The sequence below is a fragment of the Anguilla anguilla genome, chromosome 1 (genome assembly GCF_013347855.1).
Source record: "Anguilla anguilla isolate fAngAng1 chromosome 1, fAngAng1.pri, whole genome shotgun sequence".
In the NCBI taxonomy this organism is placed as follows: Eukaryota; Metazoa; Chordata; class Actinopteri; order Anguilliformes; family Anguillidae; genus Anguilla; species Anguilla anguilla.
The window spans coordinates 81,257,494-81,279,362 of record NC_049201.1 but is presented as its reverse complement, the minus strand read 5'-3'; the positions used below and the strand labels follow the sequence as shown (position 1 = coordinate 81,279,362).

Here is a 21,869-nt window from a genome sequence, read left to right as displayed (position 1 = left end):
GTATTCTGACAAGAAATGATCATAAAACACGTCCATTATTGAGAGGATAGAGGAACTTAAAAACAGTTCATTTTAATTAAATGCTAATGACTGTTACAGCATGAAGACTATCTGTAATGTAACTGAACCAAGTGCTAGACAGGTGGAAATATACTTACTTTAGAACAGAAGAATATCCAGTCTGTATCTCTCCACTGCACACTGACACTCCAAAAACCAAAACTGCTCATATGTGGTCTTTCCTGAAGCATGCTGAGGAAGTGATGCATGATGTGCGTATTATTGGCTAACGCTCATAAGAAAAAATGGGGCCATACAGTTTGCACAATTTCCTGCCATCTCTGAAATAGCTACTGAACTTAAACTTTTTCTCTGTCATAGTACAATAACACGAACATGCTGAAATATGCACTGTTGAGCAATGTTGAGGATTATTATTATTATTATTGTTTAAAGCAATTTTGAAGATGTATTGCCACAGTGGGTGTTTACAGTGCAATCTATAAGTATTTGATACACTTTTGTGTGTATTTTTTCCCCCTCTGTATTCCAGCAAATTGAATTTTAAATGAAACAATAAATATGAATTTAAAGTGCAGACTGCCAGCTTCGATGTATAAGTATTTATGTCTACATTGAGTGAAACATTTTGGAACCACAGCCCTATTCAGACACAGTCCCCCCCATTTTGAGGGGCCAAGTAATTGAACAAATGGCTGCACAGTTGTTTCTTGGGCAGCTGTGTCACTACATCCTTGGTTTATGCTCAGGAAAGCTAATTAAGGTCTAGATTGATTCTAGGTGTGGCATTTTAATTTTAAATCTGTTGTTGTTGTCTCTCAACATCTCTAAACAATTGTGTCACTGCCTAAATGCTCACAGTGCCTGAAAGTGCACCGTAGATTAAAGAGACCCTCTGCATTCAAATTTTAAAGACAACAGTTTTTAAGGAAACACAACAAGCTCATATTTTTAATGGACCACAGCATCTGATCTCAGTTTTTCCATCTCCAGGGTTCTGGTAGTCATTGTCCTCTTCTTGCGTAGTCCCAGTGTGTTTTTGATACTTGTTAGTTGCCTAACATGGGAAGCACACCTGCAAACACACACACAGACACGCACACGCACACACACACACACAGGCACACACACACATACACACACATGCACGCACGCACGCACACACATTTTCATGGTCAACATAAAACAAGTCAACATAAAAGAGTAACATTTCTCAAAAATGTGTCCCATTTTGTATATATCCTTCTAATAATGTTAAGCATTACAAATTGAATTTTATTTCTGGCTTTGGCAGACTCTCATGTTGTGAATTGGAAAAATAGGACCTGCATTCTACTGTCAGTCAAAGTTAAGGACAATTGTTGGTTGATCCAGTTCAATGGGATTCTACAGAGCATTTCAGCCCTTCAGCTGAGTCTGGGAGGTTCTCACCTCTGTTTGAACTGAGTGATGAAAAACAAATACAGATCTGATCCGTCCTGTCTTTACTACACGCATCTCTGATACTCGGGGAATCTGCATACGTTCCAGAAATGTGATTAACCAGCACAGTGGCTCCCCCTGGTGTGTATTCTTTACTTTTGTGGATTTATAATCCAGTAGTCAGCACACACAGACAAAACAAAATTATTATTTTAAATTTATTATTATTATTATTATTATTATTATTAATAATAATAATAATAACAATAATAATTTATTTTAATTTTATTTATTATTATTATTATTATTATTATTATTATTATTGTTGTTGTTGTTGTTGTTGTTGTTGTTGTTGTTGTTGTTGTTGTTGTTGTTGTTGTTGTTGTTGTTGTTGTTTATTTATTTATTTATTTTATTTTATTTTTTTACTGCTGCTATGGACCTCTTTTTAAGATGAGTCTGGTATAAAGTTGAAATGAAAATGAATGAATGACATGAAATCAGTAGTACTCTGAGACTATATAACAGCGGAAGCCTTGAAAACACAATCCTGATGTTGGACTCCATTCATTTCAAAGAGTATTTTATGAAAAGGTAAAATGCTGATTCCCCACATTTGAAATGATTCATAACAGCCAGTACTCTGCCCCTCCACTTCCATTCAATCAAATTAAGGGCTCACAGATTCTGGATACACAACCTAATTACTTAGGACGCAGTAAAAAGTTGGTAACACTTTGAAGAGCTGTCTTGAAAGGTAATAACAGTCGTTACACCAGGTTTATAACAATGCTACGTAGGGTTTACAGTGTTGTTATGACATCAGTCATAAAAACATTTGTGTACCGTTTTGTTTGTCTCTGCTGGGTGTCTGATTGATTTCCCTCTGGTTCATCATCAGATTGCCCGTCTGTCTCCGGTTACTCACTTTTAAAAAGGCATGGTTTGCCATTTTACCGGGGAGACTCGAATTTGCTCTGTACTTTTGGATTGTGATCATTTAGTTGATGATGCTTGTTTGACCTCATTTTAATTTCTTGCCTAGCCCTACTACTCTGTCTGCCCAGTGGATTCTAGAAGGTGCTTGACCTCATTTTCTCCAGTCCTACCCTAACTCTCGTTTAGTCCCTTTATTCGCTGTATAGGGTGTGATCCCAGCTGGATAAGGATTCCTTCCCCTAGGATACCATTTTTGTAATTTTACTTTGTTGTTTTCCTTTGTTATTTTTCAAGGTTAATCTGGGTGGAATTTTACATTTTTACATTTTACATTATTACATAATAATAATAATAATAATAATAATAATAATAATAATAATGTCCAATGTGTCCGGTGCTCACTTTGAACTGGTGCTCTAATAATGCTCTTTCAGGCTCAGTTTTTGAAATTTTTTTATTTGAAGCAAGTGATCTCTAGGTTGGTCTTAATTCTTTTAACAACATGCAAGGCAAACAGGACGCAAGACAAACTGTAGACTACTTAGGCATACCTCCATTTTATTAAATGCTGAAATAAGTTGGCTTATCAAAAAAAGAAAAATGAACAAACAACTTGAATACTTTATTTAGCAAACAAGACAGTGACCACACAGTTAGAGAAATGTATGAATTAACTCTATATAGCACTTTTCCCCCCAGGCTAGCTCCCTTCTCTTTTCTGTGGCTGAGGGAGAACTATAATCTTCATCTAAAATAGTGAAAAGTGTAAAAGGTACACAATCCTCAAAATGATCAAGAGAATGAGGGGTCTGGATCCGTTTGATTTACATGAAGTTGTGTTTTGCACAAAGAAAGTCTAAATTTTTAATGCTAATTTGTAGGGGGGTTTCCACAGCATTGGAAGGGTGTAACATAACAACATAAAAATCAGTAGTTGGCAAGCCTGTGAAATGGCACTGAGGCTGGTTTTTGAAATGGCGGATATGCCAATGTTCAATGTTCATCTCTGTTTACTATTGGAGTGCTGACCAATGCGAGCACACCCTGAGCGTGGCATTGTTGCTGCACGTTCCGGCGATGACCTGAACAAAGACATTAACTAACAGACACAAGTATCGGCTGCTCCATGCTGGGAGAGGGATTCCCACTGCCCCAACAGGAACAACTCATCTCCCACTGTGAGGATTCAAGCTGCACCTCCTCCTGCTGGTCACCAGAGGACGACATAACCATCACTCTGATTATGAGATTGCGTGTTCACCTGTTAGCGATTTGAGAGTTCACAACACTTATTCTGCCTTAGTTGCTTTGCTTCTCACTCTGTCTTGAGCCCATTAGCCTGCTGCTCTGTGCTGGCTTCTGATTGGGTACTCTCTGAGCATTATTCACAGCCTGGAGTATTTCGTATTTCCTGGAGTAGCTCCCTTAGTTTTCTGTACACTAATCTCCTGATTAAAGTCTCTGCTATTTTTTTTGCAACTCCATCCATGTCTCCAGCGGCCTTCCTATGCTATTGGGTTGACCACCACCACCACCGTTACACCCAGAGCCAGAGACCGGAGGCTCGTCTGGGAACCTCTTGACGCAGAGTTAGTTGTGTTTAGTCATCACAAAAATTAACTTCCCAAAATTTGTCCACAATAAGGTGAATATTTCTTTTGGTAAACCACTGTAAGGCGGGCTGTGGAGGTTTCATACATGTATCAAAATGTTTTATACCATTATAAATGTTTCAAATAGTCAGCAAATACTTCATACTTCAAATATTTCATGTTTTATACATTCAGCTGAAAGTCTTGTATGTTTAGCTAAATGTTTTATACATTTAGTTAAATATTTAGCTATAAGTTTTTTACATTAAAGGGTGTTATACATTCAGCTAAATATTTAGCTGAATGTTTCATACATTTAGTCAATGTTACATTCATTTTGCAAAAAAATGTTTTATTTTAAATTTAATTAAATATTTGTTCATTTAACAAAAGGTTTTGTACGTTAAGCAAAATCTTTAGCTAAATATCTCATACAATTAATTAAATGATTTAGCTAAATTGTTATAGATATAGCAAAATGTAAAAATAAAAAAAACCCTTATTAATAAAACATTTAGGTCATTTATATCATATTCGGAGAACACATTAAATATTTACACCTGTCAATTTAAAGACAATAAATGTAAGACTTTTTCCATTAAATCTGAGAGAAATAGGGATATTTCAGTTAAATGCAGAAGAAAATGCATGGTAAAATAATAGCTTTATGTTGCATTTGGTACCCCATAAGTTACTGTACTTCAGTATGACACTGTAATGTAACATCTGTACTGCAACATTACGCACGTTATGTATCGTGCTGTAAAGCAAAATCTTGGCATTATGAGAGTGCAGCGTGGTGTGATGAGTTGGCCTATCTCCATGGTGACTTATTTTGGCTTCCTGACCACGGCGTACTCACACTCCGCTGTTCCCTTTCCGTTACCCTCCATCAGGGGGCTCATGGCTTCCACGTACATGTTCTCCTGGCCTCCTGCTGAGTTCTCCTCCTGGCGCTGCTCCTCCTGCTCCTCCTCTGCAGCAGGGTTCCTGGGCAGCTGCTGCAGTCCCTGCCGTGCCCTCTTAGTGGGCCTGGAGGGGCAGATGTTCCCGTAGGTGGTCTCCTCCTTCTTCTCGCCCCTCGCCTCGGCCCACTCCCTCTCTGTGCCCAGCTCAGCCTGGCCCTCCTTCTCCACCTCCTCCTTTGCCCCCTCACCTTCTTCCTCTCCTCCTTCTCTCTCTTCCCTGGATTTGTGTCGGATCACGGTGTAGTCGGACGTCCGTTTGGAAGTGCCCTGGACGATGCCCGTTCCGTGTTCCCCACCCGTGCCGGGACGTTTGGAGAAATCCACGGTGGCATAGTGCAGGGCGCCCTCGTCCCCCTTTTCCACCGCACCCGCGCCCGACAGCATGGTCTTGTTGGCGTAGATCGATTCCTCATCTTGAGCGGCCGTCTGATCAAGAGGTCAAAAGAAAAAGAAAGGTGCGAATTTGTGAAACATCAACATTGGGACACAGCCATTTGAAGAAAATGACAGGGCAGCTGCAAAAACTGTGTTGAGAACCAGCCAGAGAAGAAGGAAGAGATGTCATCTTTTAGATTCTTCACTCACAAAGTTAAGAAAAATAATGTCTCCCAATGCCTATGAAAAGAAAACTAAAAGAAAACTGTCCTGCTTCACAGTGTTAATTCATTCTTGCATTCATAACGAATGTAAAAAACAAAACCTTGTTGTGATGCATTTCATTTTCATCTAATGGTAAAGCTATGAGCATGTGGAGTATCTAAATTTTAAATATTAATCACACTGGCTAATTCTGCCATTTTTACAGGTCAACAAATATCTTTTCTGTAAATTAAAGACATTAGTTAAAGCTCTTTGAAATATAAATTAATTCATCCATGTATGAAATCAATTTTTTGTGTTCCTTTTATTATTATTATTCATATTTATAAATACACATTTTTTTGCATTGTATAAAATTATTCTGAAATAATTATGGTGTTAATGTGTTACCTGTGTTATAAAGTGCTCGTTGCTTGTGGTACTTATAAAGGTATCAGTTACAGTTATTATCTAATATATAATTGCATAATTAATCATTAAATAATAGGCGTAACGTGACTCTGCTAGGATACAGAGACAACATTTAGTTATTTCTCTTTTTCTCTGCTCTTTCTTAACACTTTTGATATTCGGTCAAAAACCTCCTTCCTCCTTCTCTCCCTCGTGTATTTCCTCTTCCTCTTTCACCCAATGCAGTAGCCTGGCTCAAGTGGAGTACAGTAACATTATCAAACCGCAATCTCTGTCAGAGCTCTTGAAAACTACACTTGTCCTCTTTCTTGAAAAAGTTTGAGGCACAAAGACAGCTGCAGTGACTGTGCCACCAGTTTCCCATCCTGACTGGATTATCAGAAGAATACACTCAGATGAAAGTTTGAAAATGAACATACTCAAACCCCAGGAAAAATGTATACATCTTTGAAATGTCATTCTCCCTCAGCTGACAGGTATATGTAAGGGAACAGTAATAACAAGTTTAGCCAAAAAATTTAAGGTTATATAATAAGCAAAACAAGAAACAATACATATATTACAATTTTACTCGTGATATTTTATCAAATTATTTTTGGTATGTCTTATTAGAATTAAAACACTTTGTAGCTCCCCAATAGAAATTTGTTAGGCATACATTTCCCTGGCAAATACCATGGCAAGCACTTAAAATGCTTCTTATACATAAGAATCAGTTAAAGATAAAAACCTGTCTGTGGTTTATAGATGATCAGCTCTAGGTGTTTGTATACTTTTAGATACATACCATTAGGTGCGGCTGCCTTGTTTAGTTCATGTTTTAATAATTATTCCAGTACTATTGGTACCCTCATCTCAATTTCCACTAAGGCGTTATGAATACTGAATATGCTTTCAGACGTGGAAAGAAAGATCTCTGGTGAATGTCTCTAAAAAGTAAGTGTATAGGTGTGTGTGTGTGTGCGTGTGTGTAGGTATGTGTATGCGTGTGTGCGCGTGTGTGTGTGTGTGTGTGTGTGTGTGAGAGAGAGAGAGTGTGTGTGTGTGTGTTTGTCTCAGACTTACCACATCTGACAGTATGATCCCTTCGCTGTCCTTCATTCTACTTCCAGAGCGCTGGCTGTGTCTCTTCTTCCTGGGAATAGCACACAGATTCAGCTGATGCACACCTGACTTTCATTATAATCACTGCAGAGATCAGTGTAACATTTATTCCTGTTTTTCTACTGTCCATACGTTGGAAATTGCATTTCACCATCATGTAGGGGCAGCACTTTTGCAAAGTAGCACAAACCAACAAATCAAAACCAAACAGGAATGGTCTGTAGCGTCCCTCCCTCAGCTGATGGTTAGGTTTAGGGTTCGGGTTACCAAAGTAGCCAGAAAGCATCCACCAATCTCTATTTGTTTTGTTCTGTTGGTTGTTACCAACACACTCTGTGATTGGGTTAGGGTTGGAGCTCATCTGTTTGCTTTTAGGAGAAACACAGTCATCTTATCCCTCTAAAGTTATTTCAGTTACAGATTGGATTACCAACACATCATTCACAAACACACCCTCCACCCCGCCCTCTCAAATCATAAGTACGTTCCCTTTTGCAGTTTTCTTCCCAATATTTGACCTTCAATCTTATTGAATCAAATATCCTTGATAGATTCCACCCCAAGATTAAAGGGGAACTTGAGCCAGCAGCCATACCTCCATGCACTCTGCTCCTGCCAAATGGCTGAAGCTAAGCAGGTGTGGGCTTGGTTAGTACTTGGATGGGAGACCACCAGGGAATACTGAGTTGCTGCTGGAAGTGGTGTTGGTGGGCCAGCAGGGGGCAATCTTCCCGCTGGTACAAATAAAATAGCCCCAGTGCAGTGACGGGGAGTCTGTGCTGTAGGAGATGGCGTCTTTCGGATGAGACGTTAAACCGAGGTCCTGACTCTCTGTGGTCATTAAAGATCCCATGACACTTATCGCTAAGAGTAGGGGGTTCCCCGGTGTTCTGGCCAAATCCCAGATCTGGCACATGCAAACTTGCCACTAAAAATCATCCCCAGATTTAATTGGCTACATAAAATGTTCCCTCCCTCTCCACCTTCGCTTGGTTTTATTGATGTTCGTATTTTTTATTAACTTGACTGATCAGAAATGAATCAATATTGCCCATAGTTCATAATTGCTGATTTGCTTTGTTGTGTGTGTGTGTTTGGGGGGGGGGGGGGGGGGGGGGGGAGAGGGGGAGGCTCTCTCTCTTTCCAGCAGTAAATTTAACCCTGTTAACCTTATTTAGGAGAACAGTGAACATAAAACAAATGATGATTGGCTAAGTTGAACCTGAAACACCATGTGATGTGATACAAATGTTATAAGTGCTCAGAGGGACTGCCCCTCTGTGGGACTTCTGAACACACACCTTGCTGTGTGAACTGCCTCCCCTTCTGCAGAACACAGAATACCGATTGTTTACATGGATTTGTCCACTGATAAAATGATTTGGCTTGAAAAGTGCCAGTTACAATATTTTGATTCCTCAGGTCGTGAATTTCCATTCTCCTGAAAGTACCTCTCAATTTCTGAGCCATTCTGCCACATTCACTCTTTGTGTCATAGAAACACATGGAGTTTTAGAGGCATGTTCTGGATGTGGGACAGGGACACATCTACATGAGCTCAATTTAAAAATGATGACCGCAGCAGTGGGGTTGAGTAATATAATACAATAACATGGAATTACAGTGAAATTTCCCTTTACACGGACACTGGCTTTATAGCCCCCAGTTTCTCTTACTTTAGAATGAGCTGCATTATGAGGCATATCATCATCATGGCACCAGCACTGGCACCTGCACCAATCAGCAGTGAGGTAATGTCAAAACCTGCATGAAGGACATGTCAGTTACATACCGAAAAACAGACTTTAAAAAATATATATACTGCTGGGTTGGCTTTATTGCTGCAGGTCAGAGTCACAGAGCTGCCCGCTAACACTGATCCAGAGGGACTGACTGACACTGAGGTCTTCTTAGGAGGATCTGGAAGAAAAATTTTTGTTTTTTAAAAGGCAGTGTAGCAAACTTCTCTATTGCTAATGATGCCAAGCATTGTCATATTTCTTCCCTCACTCATGATCAAAATTACCTTGGAATATATATGGAATATATGCACTTGTTGTACGCCGCTCTGGATAAGAGCTTCTGCTAAATGCCTGTAATTGTAATGTAATGTAATATGGAGAAACACAACTAATTGACATAGCTAGACCCATGATGCCAAAAAATAGTTTGTACTTTTTTTTTTTTGTAGTCATGTACAGATTATAGAAAAATGGAAAAATCATTAGATTTAGATTTTAGGAGAAAAGTTGGCCTTTCAAATCATTTTACATTTTTTTCCCATGGGCATTTAGCAGACATCCTTATCCAAAGAAAGTTACTCAACTTTGGCTTTTTTACATTGTACCTATTGATATATCTGGATAAATACTGAAGCAGTTGAGTAAGTGCACTCCTCAAGGGTGCAATGCAGTGCCCCGCCCATGAATCAAACCCGCAGCCTTTAGTTTGCAAGATCAGTTCTTTACCCATTATACTGAACTACCACCTGAAATTTAACATAATCGAGAAAATCCAAAAAAATTGTGCTTTCTGCCTGATGTGACTCCTCTGAGAGACAACTTGATGTGCTAATCTGGCTTTCCAGTGTTGGAGGTCTAATGGTAAAAAGCACTGCATTCATATCTGTTGCTGTGGATAAAACAGTCAAAGAGTAAGAGCAGAGGGTGATTGGTGATTGGAGAGCACAGACAACTACGGTGAGAATGAATCACAGACATTCGCTGTTACTGTGGGTCACAGACCATAGCGGTGAATCACAGACACTCCAACAGTAAATCACAGATCGATAACAGTCACAGGCAGAGTATTCACAATGCGCTGGGACTCTAAATACAGCACTCACACAGGACGTCTACACGGAGAGCACTGGGACTCTAAATACAGCACTCACACAGGACGTCTACACAGAGAGCACTGGGACTCTAAATACAGCACTCACACAGGACGTCTACACGGAGAGCACTGGGACTCTAAATACAGCACTCACACAGGACATCTACACGGAGAGCACTGGGACTCCAAATACAGCACTCACACAGGACGTCTACACGGAGAGCACTGGGACTCTAAATACAGCACTCACACAGGACATCTACACAGAAAGCACTGGGACTCTAAATACAGCACTCACACAGGACATCTACACAGAAAGCACTGGGACTCTAAATACAGCACTCACACAGGACGTCTACACGGAGAGCACTGGGGCTCTAAATACAGCACTAACACAGGACGTCTACACGGAGAGCACTGGGACTCTAAATACAGCACTCACACAGGACGTCTACACGGAGAGCACTGGGACTCTAAATACAGCACTCACACAGGACGTCTACACGGAGAGCACCGGGACTCTAAATACAGCACTCACACAGGACATCTACACGGAGAGCACTGGGACTCTAAATACAGCACTCACACAGGACGTCTACACGGAGAGCACTGGGACTCTAAATACAGCACTCACACAGGACGTCTACACGGAGAGCACTGGGACTCTAAATACAGCACTCACACAGGACGTCTACACGGAGAGCACTGGGACTCTAAATACAGCACTCACACAGGACGTCTACACGGAGAGCAGATTCCTTGCTGAAAAATTCTGGTCACTTTTTTTCTTTTTCTTTTTTTTGTGGTATTAAAAATATTGACTAACGTAGTATAATCGTCATTGCGGGGAAATAGCTTGGAATCTGGGGTTGTGAGTTAAAACACAGGTGACTCATAAGGTTGCCAGATTTAAAATGTGTCCAATGTGGACAGCATGCACATGCCCACATTGGTGACAGGGCAGCTTAAAGGTTAGAGTAGGAAAGGAGGACAAACAGTGTGACAGTACAAACAGAAGATGAAATTCATTACAAACTAACAGCCAATTTTCAATCAATTATACAGAACAGTCATTTGATATTGTCTGGTCAAAACCGTATGGCATCTGGCAAAATTGTACTGTACGTGTGACACAGTATTTCCTTTGGATCATATTCATTGTACACTTTCGTGAATTGGTTTAATTTTTACAAGCATCTGAAGTATTTGAAATTTATCAGAGCCCGTTCAAAACGTGCGACCCAGAGCTTATCTGCACATAGTAATGTGTAAAGAGCAGAGAAGATTTAGCAAACTTTGGCGCATACGCACGATCAAAACGTATCTCTATGGGTTCCGAGCTGCTGTTTGAGATCTCGTTTTCCGCGGAGCAGTAATAGGTCCCTTCCTCGTCAGGGCCTATCGTAAGATTTTGCCCGTGTCTGAGTGAAGGTTCCGCGTTGTCCTTCTGTATGTGCCACATGTAACTCCGGATGGGAGGATAGCTCTGACTGCTGCACATCAAGGCAACAGTGCTTCCTTTGACAGGCTGCCCTCTGCTGGTCATATTGTGAATAACCACTGGTTTTCTGGGCCCATCTGGAGGGAGACAGAAATGAGAATGAGTATATTTATGTAGTAATATATTTTTGTACTTATAATAATAATAATAATAATAATAATAAAGTACAGCTTCTCTGCTACAGATTTGTCTGCATATAAGTACACAGAACTCATTTCACGGTTCACTCACACATTTATCAGAACTGAAGTATAAAAGTACTGAGGTCTGATTAAAAAAGTACTTAAGTGTGTAAAAAAGAAAACACTGAAGGATCCGTCTGTATGAATTCAGCAAAAGGTTTGTTTCACATTCGCGGTTGCCAACAGCCCAGCGTTGGTAAGGTCGTCCAGTATTTCAGCCAATAATGGGTTTTCCCACCTGTCCCGTATGTCCATATTTACCTGCCATCAGTGAATTACAGCAATACACTGAAACAGGAAGCAGGTAACTGAAGAACCAAACCGACAGACAGATAGCACCCTTGTGAACGACCTTACAAATGCAGGCTGTTATGCAGGCTAGCTTGCGCTGGAAATGTAGTTGATCTGATGAATAACCAATCCCCTCGACACATGCACTTGCATCATGAGCTGCAGGAGAATGCTGGCAACCCTTAATCACATTTACCGCATGTATGCCTCCTGCCATTGTATTAACTGCATGACGACTTTGAAGGTTTTTTGGAATGTTTTTTTCTAAATTCAAAGCCAGTGTTTTAGAACCCCATTGCATTTAATAATCAGCAGTGATTGTTACATCAGCATTAACATTTTCTGTTCAGAACATGCTATGCATACATTTTCACATATTTGTGATAGTACACCTTAAAGCAGGGTTGCCTGATCCTGTTCCTGGAGATCTATCGTCCTGTAGGTGTTCGTTTCAACCCTAATTTGGCACACCTGATTCTGCTGATTAGCAGCTCAATGAGATCTCTAGCTGTTGAATGAGGTGCGCTTCGTTAGGGTTGGAGATCCACCACCTACGGGATGGTCGATCTCCAGGAGCAGGGTGGGGTCGGCCCTGCCTTAAAAGGTTGATAGGCAGGTGACATAACTGGAACAGGCCCTCGTAGAGCGGACAGATGAGGGAGAGGCACTCACATCTTACAGTGACGTTGATGACGCTTGAGTTCCCCTCCCCGATTTTGTTTCGGGTCCTGCAGAGGTACTGTCCCATGTGTGCCTCTGACAGATTCTTGAGGGTCAGAACCCGGCCTTTTCCCACTTCCCGCGCCCCCCTGCCCGTCAGCATGAACCAGGTGTAGGCGTCCACGCCAGGGTTGGACCGAGCCTCGCAGCTGAGATCCAGGTCTGTCTTTTCGGTCACCTCGCCTCTTGGGTTCGCCGTCACACGGACGTCTTTGGGCGCATCTGCCACGAAAATGAGAGAGACACGCCGAATTTACACCCCGCACGCCCACCCCCGTCGAATCCCATTTCAACACTGATTAACAGGGGAAAGAACTCCGCTGTGCTAGAGCATCCTGCCTTGTAGAAAGTAGCATTTAAGTCCAGGGGTTCCCAGAATTTTTCCTGATGCGATCCCAAATGAATGTTCTCAAATTCACGTGACCCCCAGCACCCTACTCACACACACACCAAATATACTGGATAGGCGGACGACATGAACAGGCCGATCCTGGGCTGGACGGCATGCGCTCGACATCGAAACGCTCTCGTGTTCTTGTGTTCTCGTGTTCTTGTGTTCTCGCGTTCTCGCGTTCTCGCGTCTCCATGTCGCCGCCGTTCCACAGAGCATGACATGAGCAGCAGCGGCGAACTCACAGTTAACGGTGATCGTAACCTCCGGGGAATCCCCCGAGCCCGCGGAGTTTGAGGCTTTGCAGCGGTAAGAGCCTTTGTCCTCAAGTCGTACGGCCGGGAAACGGAGCACTGGGCCAGTTTCACGCAGGACGGTGCGGTCTCTGTACCAGGAGTATGACCGCACGCTTGGATTGCTGCTCTGGACCTCGCAGGTCAGGCTGACTGCAGCTCCTTCATTGATCCCCTCCAATGTCCTGCTCGCCGTTATCCTGACCCCTTTTGGAGCATCTAAATAAGAACGCAGAATTGTCTGTGGTGATTTGCAGATCGTTTCAGGGTGCTTACAGATGCATTATGTGCTGTTCCACTGGATTTAATCAATGCTTTTGAATCAATACGTTCTTAATCAATCAGAACTTACTTAATCAACGGATAATCAATCGTCTTTTACAAGGTTTTTTCATGTTTTTTTGGACTATACTACTGTAAATATTCACTGTTCCACTATGGTTACAGGAGCTAGTGCTAAACAAACAAAATAAACTGGTTGCATGCCTTAATCAACAACTAGCTACACACTAACGGTAGGATTTCTGTTGACCCACAGCACACGCTGTCAAACTGAGTCCATTTTGTTTCCTGCCGGATCTATAGAGCACCCCGGATTTGGTGGCTCATACTCCCTCACACAGGACGTCTACACGGAGAGCATTGGGACTCTAAATACAGCACTCACACAGGACGTCTATATGGAGAGCACTGGGACTCTAAATACAGCACTCACACAGGACGTCTACACAGAGAGCACTGGAACTCTAAATACAGCACTCACACAGGACGTCTACACGGAGAGCACTGGGAGTCTAAACACAGCACTCACACAGGAGAGCACTGGGACTCTAAACACAGCACTCACACAGGAGAGCACTGGGACTCTAAATACAGCACTCACACAGGAGAGCACTGGGACTCTAAATACAGCACTCACACAGGAGAGCACTGGGACTCTAAATACAGCACTCACACAGGAGAGCACTGGGACTCTAAATACAGCACTCACACAGGAGAGCACTGGGACTCTAAATACAGCACTCACACAGGACGTCTACACGGAGAGCACTGGGACTCTAAACACAGCACTCACACAGGAGAGCACTGGGACTCTACATACAGCACTCACACAGGAGAGCACTGGGACTCTAAACACAGCACTCACACAGGACGTCTACACGGAGAGCGGTGGATTTTTCAGCGCTGATGATATTCTTGGCCTGGCACGTGTATTCCCCGGCGTCGCCTGCACTGATCTGCCAGAATCTGAGGTATCGCCCTTCAGACCGTCTGTTAGAAGACACGGGAACCTCGGTCCTTCCTGGACCCCTCTGTCCACCAGGCTCTGTAATCGTGCGGAACCAGGTGTAGCCGTAGGCCTCAGGACGGGCGTTGGTCTCGCAGGTGAGGGTCAGGCTTTCGCCGGCCTTCACCCCTCCCTGACAACAGCTGGCCTTAATCTTTGTGCCTCTGGGTCCATCTGGGGGAAAAAAAGGGAATACATTATTTGTTTACCAAATACACTGGCTAGGCAGACGACATGAACAGGCTGATCCTGGGCTGGACGGCCTGCGCTCGACATCGAAACACTCTCGTGTTCTTGTGTTCTCGCGTTCTCGCGTCTCCATGTCGCCGCCGTTCCACAGAGCATGACATGAGCAGCAGCGGCGGACTCACAGTGAACGGTGATCGTAACCTTCGGGGAATCCCCCGAGCCCGCGGAGTTTGAGGCTTGGCAGCGGTAAGAGCCTCTGTCCTCGGGTCGTACGGCCGGGAAATGGAGCACTGGGCCAGTTTCGCGCAGGACGGTGCGGTCTTTGTACCAGGAGTATGACCGCACGCTTGGATTGCTGCTCTGGACCTCGCAGGTCAGGCTGACTGCAGCTCCTTCATAGATCCCCTCCAATGTCCCGCTCGCCGTTATCCTGACCTCCTTTGGAGCGTCTAAATAAGAGTGCAGATTTGTCTGTGGTGATTTGCAGATCGTTTCAGGGTGCTTACAGATGCATTATGTGCTGTTCCACTGGATTTAATCAACGCTTTTGAGTCAATCAGTTCTTAATCAATCAGAACTTACTTAATCAATGGTTAATCAATCGTCTTTTACAAGGTTTTTTCATGTTTTTTTTGGACTATACTACTGTAAATATTCACTGTACCACTATGGTTATAGGAGCTAGTGCTAAACAAACAAAATAAACTGGTTGCATGCCTTAATCAACAACTAGCTACACACTAACGGTAGGATTTCTGTTGACCCACAGCTGAGTCCATTTTGTTTCCTGCTGGATCTATAGAGCACCCCGGATTTGGTGGCTCATATTCAATAAAAGCACCACATACCAGATTTGGCTTTTCAGTCATCTGGTTTTTTCAGGAACTAATCAACAGCAGGTAAAACGTTGTGGGACATACAGGGACACGAGGTCATACTCAATGGGTGTCACATAAGGGACATGACATTTTTGGCACATACAGGGCAGCCTGGACAGACATGACATCATACGACTTCCAAATTTTTTCCCACTTTAAAATCCTCCAAATTAGAAAAGAAAACAATAAATAGTGAAGAAGAATGTAAGGAAAAAAGACTGATTAACATTTTCCCTTGGCAGTGTATTTGAGTTTAGCAGAAAAAAAATGAGACTCACATGTGACATTAAGCATAACGTTTGTTGAGTTTTCAGTGCCAAGTTTGTTTCTAGCCTGGCAGAAGTAACTCCCGGCATCTTCTATTTTGACATTGGGTAATTTCCACTCTCCTCCCTGGGCAATTTCACCTTGGCCCAGTTTAAACCAGGACAATGTGGGCTGGGGGTTTCCTTTACTGTGGCAGGAGAAGGTGACTGCCTGTCCTTCCTTTATGATGTCATAATCAGCACCTTTCGCCTCAGTGTCTTTGGGCGAATCTTAGGGAAATGACATTTCAGACAACATAAATGACTTGCACGTGAGCCAATGTCTTTTAGTGTCTTATAACACAAACAGAACAGAAACCTGCTGAAGTCCAAAGCATTGTTTCTGGTTTCTTCATCTCATTCATGACCCTAATCCTACAATCTCTGATCCAAGCATGATCGATGTTGTAGAGAACACCGTCCAATTTCTCTGACCCAAGTGTAACCCAGGTCTCAAACAGAGCAATAAATAGTCATAAATAGTGAATTAAATAACAATAAATAAATAATTAATTCATGGTAATAATATTCCATAAAACACGTTACAGTCTTACGCTGTTGGCTTCATGCAAGTTTTAATAGAAAAAAAAGGGTTTGACAATCCCCTTTAATTGGACTTGACCTCTCCTTTAATGTCCCCCCCCCCCCCTTCCGGTGCAGATAGCGTAGCTCAATGGTCAAAGAGAGTTCAGCAGCAACAGAGAAAAGCTGCAGAAAAAAGACGATGTGTAAAGCTAGAGTATTTTCGCATCTAACGCGGTTCCCCAGTGTGTGCACTCCAAGTGGAAGCAGGTGAGATGCCACTGTGGTTGCGTCGGAAACAGCTGGTGGCTAACTACTGGGTTAATCTAAGGGGGCATGGAGATAGTCATCCAACAAAAACGATACTGCAGACAAGCTGGGAGAAGGAGAGGATGCAAAAATCAAGTTTTTGATGGGCTGAAGATCAAGTGGCAAGAGATATGGGAGTCTATGATAAAGAGTTTGGCAAAACTGTGGTGTGGCCTGTTAGACCTGTCTGGGAATTAGAAAGTGTGGGTGTAGATTTGGAATGATTTAAGATTAAGCACAGTAAGAACAATGCTGATTTAGTTAGTGAATACTGTAATTATAGGGACCGTAAGTATAAAGGCAATTTTCAGATTTTTACAGATGGATCAAAGGATCCGCAGACAGATGTGACAGGGGCTGCAGTTGCTGTGCCTAGTTACCAAGTGGGAATTAGCAAGAGAACATCGGATTGTTTAAGTGTGTATGCTGTTGAATTGTTTGCCATATTGATGGCATTAGAATGGATTGAACAGGGTAGGTTTAGCAAAATGGTAATATGTAGTGATTCTGTGTCAGCCCTTGCAAGTATTAAGGCAGGTACAGCCAGAAATCACCAGGATCTGCTTTATGAAATCTTGTTTGCCAATTCAAGAGTGGTTAGGCAAGGGAAAAGTGTTACATTCATGCGGGTCCCAGCACATTCAGATATCCCGGGAAACGAGAGAGCAGATACGTTGGTAAAAGAAGCAGTCAAAAAGGGAATTGTTGAAATCAATATTAAGTTATCAAAATCAGAGGGAAAGGGCATTGTGTGGGGAATTATCAATAAAGAATGGCAGCAGCACTGGGATCAGGAGAGAAGGGGGAGACATTTACGTCTGATACAAAATAGAATAAGCAGTGTAAAAAAGAGGGGAGGAAACAGAAGCGAAGAGGTCGTAATAACAAGACTAAGAATAGGACACAGCAATTTACGCAGCACACTTCATGTTACAGGTAAACATCCAACCGGTCTTTGTGAAATCTGTCAGGTACCAGAAACTGTAGAACACGTTTTCATTAACTGCAATAAATATATGTCGGAAAGGAGGGACGTGATGGAGGAGATGGGGAGATTGGGGATAACAGGAGCAGGACTGGAGAATGTACTGGAGTGTGGTGCTAGTGGGCAGGGGAGGAGATGCTTTATTAGCTACGTTCGGAGAACAGGACTGTTAGGGAAAGTGACATTCAGTAAGCTGTAGGAGTTAACTAACTCCGAGAGATGGCAGTAATGAAACTCTCAAGGATGCAAGCTGCCGGTGAACACCAAGGAAGAAGGAGAGGAAGCATCTAACGCGGTGAATTAAGGATTTATTGCAACAAAACCGGAGTTGCCGATTGTTGAAAAAGTGCAAAGACTAACCAAGACGGTTTTATTTGGTTTTCTTTTCTTTTTTTCCTTTTCCCTTCCAGGGAGATTTTTCCAGAAAGTTTAACGCGGATTCAGATTCTTTATCGGTGTGTGTGTGTGTGTGTGTGTGCGTAGCCCTGATAGACAGCACGCACGCATAGGATACCAGATGGCGAGCCTCACCCAAGGAATTCTTACCTACGAAGATTGAAAAGACATCCCAGCGACCGGATCACCTGCATACGGTTTGACCTACCAAAAATACTGCTTCGCCACTGTTGCGGTAGGATCGTAGATTTCTCATCGCTTTCAGAATTGAACAAATTGAACTGAATTATCAAACTGAACTGGAACCAAAAGGAATATCCTGCTCGAGTGAGACATTGCATTTAAGGAGTTAAATTGCCAATGTTGTTTTTTTTCGATGTTGAGTTAAATTTCCAATGTTATACTGTATTGGTGTTGAGTTAAACCGCCAGTGTTGTACTGTATTGATGTTTGAGTTCAACGGTGAATCTCGATTGTGTTTCTCCTGCAAAGGTTAAATTTAATAGGTCAATTAACCTAACAAAAGGGAATATTAAGGGCTACTTACCTGTTCACCTGAAACCAAGAAAAGAGTTAATTCGAAAGGGAAAATAGCTAAAATAAATAGGTTTAACCTGTCGAATTAAGGCTGCTAACCTAGGAAAAAAACAGGCCGGTCTTAACTTAAAGGAACAATATTTAGTTGTCAAAACTAACTTGAAATCTAAACCTAAACCAACCTATTCTGAGTAAGAAAAGGGATACAACTAAGGGGGTTTAAGTGTAACTTGCCTGCCTTCTACCTACTGTAAATACTTTGTATGTGTAATGTGAGTAGGCTATATGTCCTGTTGTTATCAGTAAACTGCTGGCTCATTCATTCAAAAGCTCTAGTCTCTGGTTTATTATTTTATTTAGCTCAACCACTCCTTTGAACCTAGAACTGGTCCAGTAGCTTGTAGTTGCCTGTGTTACAGTGACACGAGTGCTACACAAGCATCCTTGGTTCTATGCAGGAGAACCCTAATCCTGGTCTCCCAGACGTGAGTGTGCTCGTTGTGGAGGAGAACCCTAATCCTAAACCCCTGATACAAGCACATTCAGTGGTGCTGAGGAGGAGAACCCAAATATTAATGGAGTTGTTTGCCATTTTTTTTGTAATAAATGTATCATGCAGAACACAAGGGTTAAAGAAGCAAGCTTTCTGTAAACTACGGAAGAAGGCATATGGAAAAAATGCACAGAGACTGGATCAACAGCATTGTGGGTAATTTATATATCAGTTATGTGTAAAACGTAGCTTCGGTGTCTCTGATATGAAGATTGCAGCGTCGGCAGGTAAAACAATAAAAATTTAAATTATGTGGCTTACATTCCACGGCCAGCGTGATGTTTCTGGAGGCGCACGCGTCGTTGCTCGGCGACGGCCAACAGGAGAACGTCACCCCGTCATGTGACCAGTCCGCTTTGAAGCTCAGCTGGGCTGTTTTCGCACCCTGGGTGCCTGGTCCTTCACTGGAGGCCAGGCCTGGCCCTGAGCTACGCCACTCGGGGCTGTACTCGCAGGGCCCCACGGTGGAGCACCGCAAAATCACCTCCGCCCCCGTCTGGACTAGCTTTGGCCCTGTTACGCTGACCTGGCAAGGGTTCTCTGCAGAGGTTCGACAGGGGAAGATCGTTATGATGATGAAGATGGTGATGATGATGATGATTACGATCATGAATATGATGATGAAGATGATTAAGATGAGGATGATGATGATTATGATGAAAAAGATTATTATGATGATGATGATTATCATCAGTTTCATCATCATGTGTTAATCTGTGATGGATTTTTTTAGTTGCCTAAAGACTATTTTTGTCTTTTGACTTCTTTGTCTGAGTCAAGCCTGTAACCCCCTCTGCTCTGGGGCCTATCATTGTAAAGCAACGTGTGGTCTCTTGGCTGGCTCGTACGACCATCGTGAATGTGAGTAATTGTACACAGTCCCTCATGAAACACATAAATGCAGATTCTCATGGTGATAATGAGATGATAACTGTGTTTAAGTGAGCCCAGAACGAAATAAGACCAAACCAGCTTAATTACATAGCAGCCATCTGAAAATATAAGCAAAAGCATTACTGTGTGTAACCTTGAAGTGTGTTCCTTCAGGGTTTCAGGTTGTGAATATCTGAAATGTTTCTAAACTGTTTTAAATCATCAGTCCTATATCTGGCATACTACTCATGAGGACAATGCTGGCAGTTTTGCCAGTAGCAGGTTAAGGGACAACCGCTATCAGCATTCATATTGCACACAGATTCCTTACAAATACATCACTGTTGGTAACTGAAGCATGCTTCTTCAGGATTGCCGGTTGTGCATCTTTGCAACGACTGCTGCTTAAATCATAAATCCAATACCAGACAAAATACTTTTCATACAGTAGACAATTAGACAACTACTGGATGGTGAACATAAAGATATATATATATCACTCCAAAAGAACTTACCCTGAACATTTAGACTCATTGTCGAGCTGCTCAGTTTATAAGAAGGATCATCTTCATCATAGTATCTAACCATGTACTTTCCGCTGTCTTCCAGTCTCAGGTTACTGATGGTCAATTTGTATAAATCCCCAGTGGAAGCCACAGACACTCTGTTTTCAAATTCACTCGGGGCGGGTATGTCAGGTTTGAGGCTGTGCACGATTGTGCCGTCATAATCCTTTGCTGTCTCATTCCACACGGCGTCCTTAAACCAAACAATGTACCCAGAATGCTTTGTTTTGGACAGAGTTAATTGGACCGTCACACAGGAGCCCTCTTTGGCCGTCATCTTACTGAAACTGCAAGCAGAGTCTTATGGTAGAAAAGGAGAGAGAGAGAGAGAGAGAGAGAGAGAGAGAAAGAAAGAAAGAAATAGGAACCATTAGAGCAGTCAGTCTGCCTCTAAAGTGGAATTTTCTGTTCTTAATATTGCACTGTTGGATTGCAGCAGACAGATAATCCTCAGAAGTTAACATTGCGTTCATTCATAAAACCGTGGTTGCTATGCCGATCGTCATGCGTACAGTAACAAGGACCAATTTCTACTGGGGAAAAAAATGCTTACGAGTGAAGTGTGTCAGTGACAGAGACAAGGGCATAACGAAACGTGCAGGGACAGGGATGTTGTAGCAGGTACATACCACCAATCAGAAAGAGGACCATGGCCCAGAAAGAGATCATGATACCTTGCTTTATCAGTGTGATAAATCTGAAAAGAAGACACTGTGAACCCACTTATGAAGTGTGTGTGTGTGTGTGTGTGTCTATGTCTGTGTGTGTATGTGCATGCATGTGCGTATGTATGTGTGTGGAGATGTGTGTGCATGTGTTGGCATGCATGCATGGGTGTGTGCCTGTATGTGCTTGCATATGCGTGTGTACATGTGTGTGAATATGTGTGTATGGGTGTGCACTCATGTGTGTGTGTGTGTGTATGCATGGTTGTGAGTCTGTGTATATGCATGCATATGCATGTATACGTGTGTGTGAATATGCGTGTACGCGCGTGTGTGTGTGTGTTCATATACAGTATACACATGTGTGCAGGTGTGCATGCCTGTGTGTGTCTTGGTGTAGGTGTACCACAGCTGTGAGTGTGTCATTCTCAGCTCTGTGGTTCCTAATCAGATCATCAGATCACTAGTTTAATGCAAACCCCCCTGCCCCCTCCCCTCTGCCCTCCTGCCCCCCCTACCCCCACCCCCCTTTC

General features: G+C 42.5%; 2 protein-coding genes across 7 annotated transcripts in view; both read right to left on the bottom strand.

Moving 5' to 3' along the window:
* LOC118226904 (B-cell receptor CD22-like) overlaps nucleotides 1-21,869 on the bottom strand; it is a 135,633-nt gene that overhangs the window by 11,473 nt on the left and 102,291 nt on the right. Inside the window, exon 1 of one of the 4 annotated variants that reach the window (XM_035416920.1) lies at nucleotides 159-336. The exons of 2 other annotated variants lie outside the window; for them this stretch is intronic. The gene's annotated coding sequence lies outside the window, so the exon portion shown is untranslated. Of the gene's footprint in view, nucleotides 1-158; nucleotides 337-21,869 lie in introns of those variants that run through there. One more of the 4 variants, XM_035416896.1, reaches the window with a different exon arrangement.
* LOC118226844 (carcinoembryonic antigen-related cell adhesion molecule 5-like) overlaps nucleotides 3,850-21,869 on the bottom strand; it is a 67,371-nt gene continuing 49,351 nt past the window's right edge. For 2 of the 3 annotated variants that reach the window (XM_035416832.1, XM_035416807.1), the window contains 3 exons: nucleotides 8,734-8,821; nucleotides 7,019-7,088; nucleotides 3,850-5,368 (listed from right to left, as the gene is read on the bottom strand). In XM_035416832.1, coding sequence (XP_035272723.1) covers nucleotides 4,805-5,368; nucleotides 7,019-7,088; nucleotides 8,734-8,821 — 722 coding nt within the window. In that variant the 3' untranslated portion in view covers nucleotides 3,850-4,804. The remainder of the gene's footprint in view (nucleotides 5,369-7,018; nucleotides 7,089-8,733; nucleotides 8,822-21,869) is intronic. The other variant, XM_035416823.1, reaches the window with a different exon arrangement.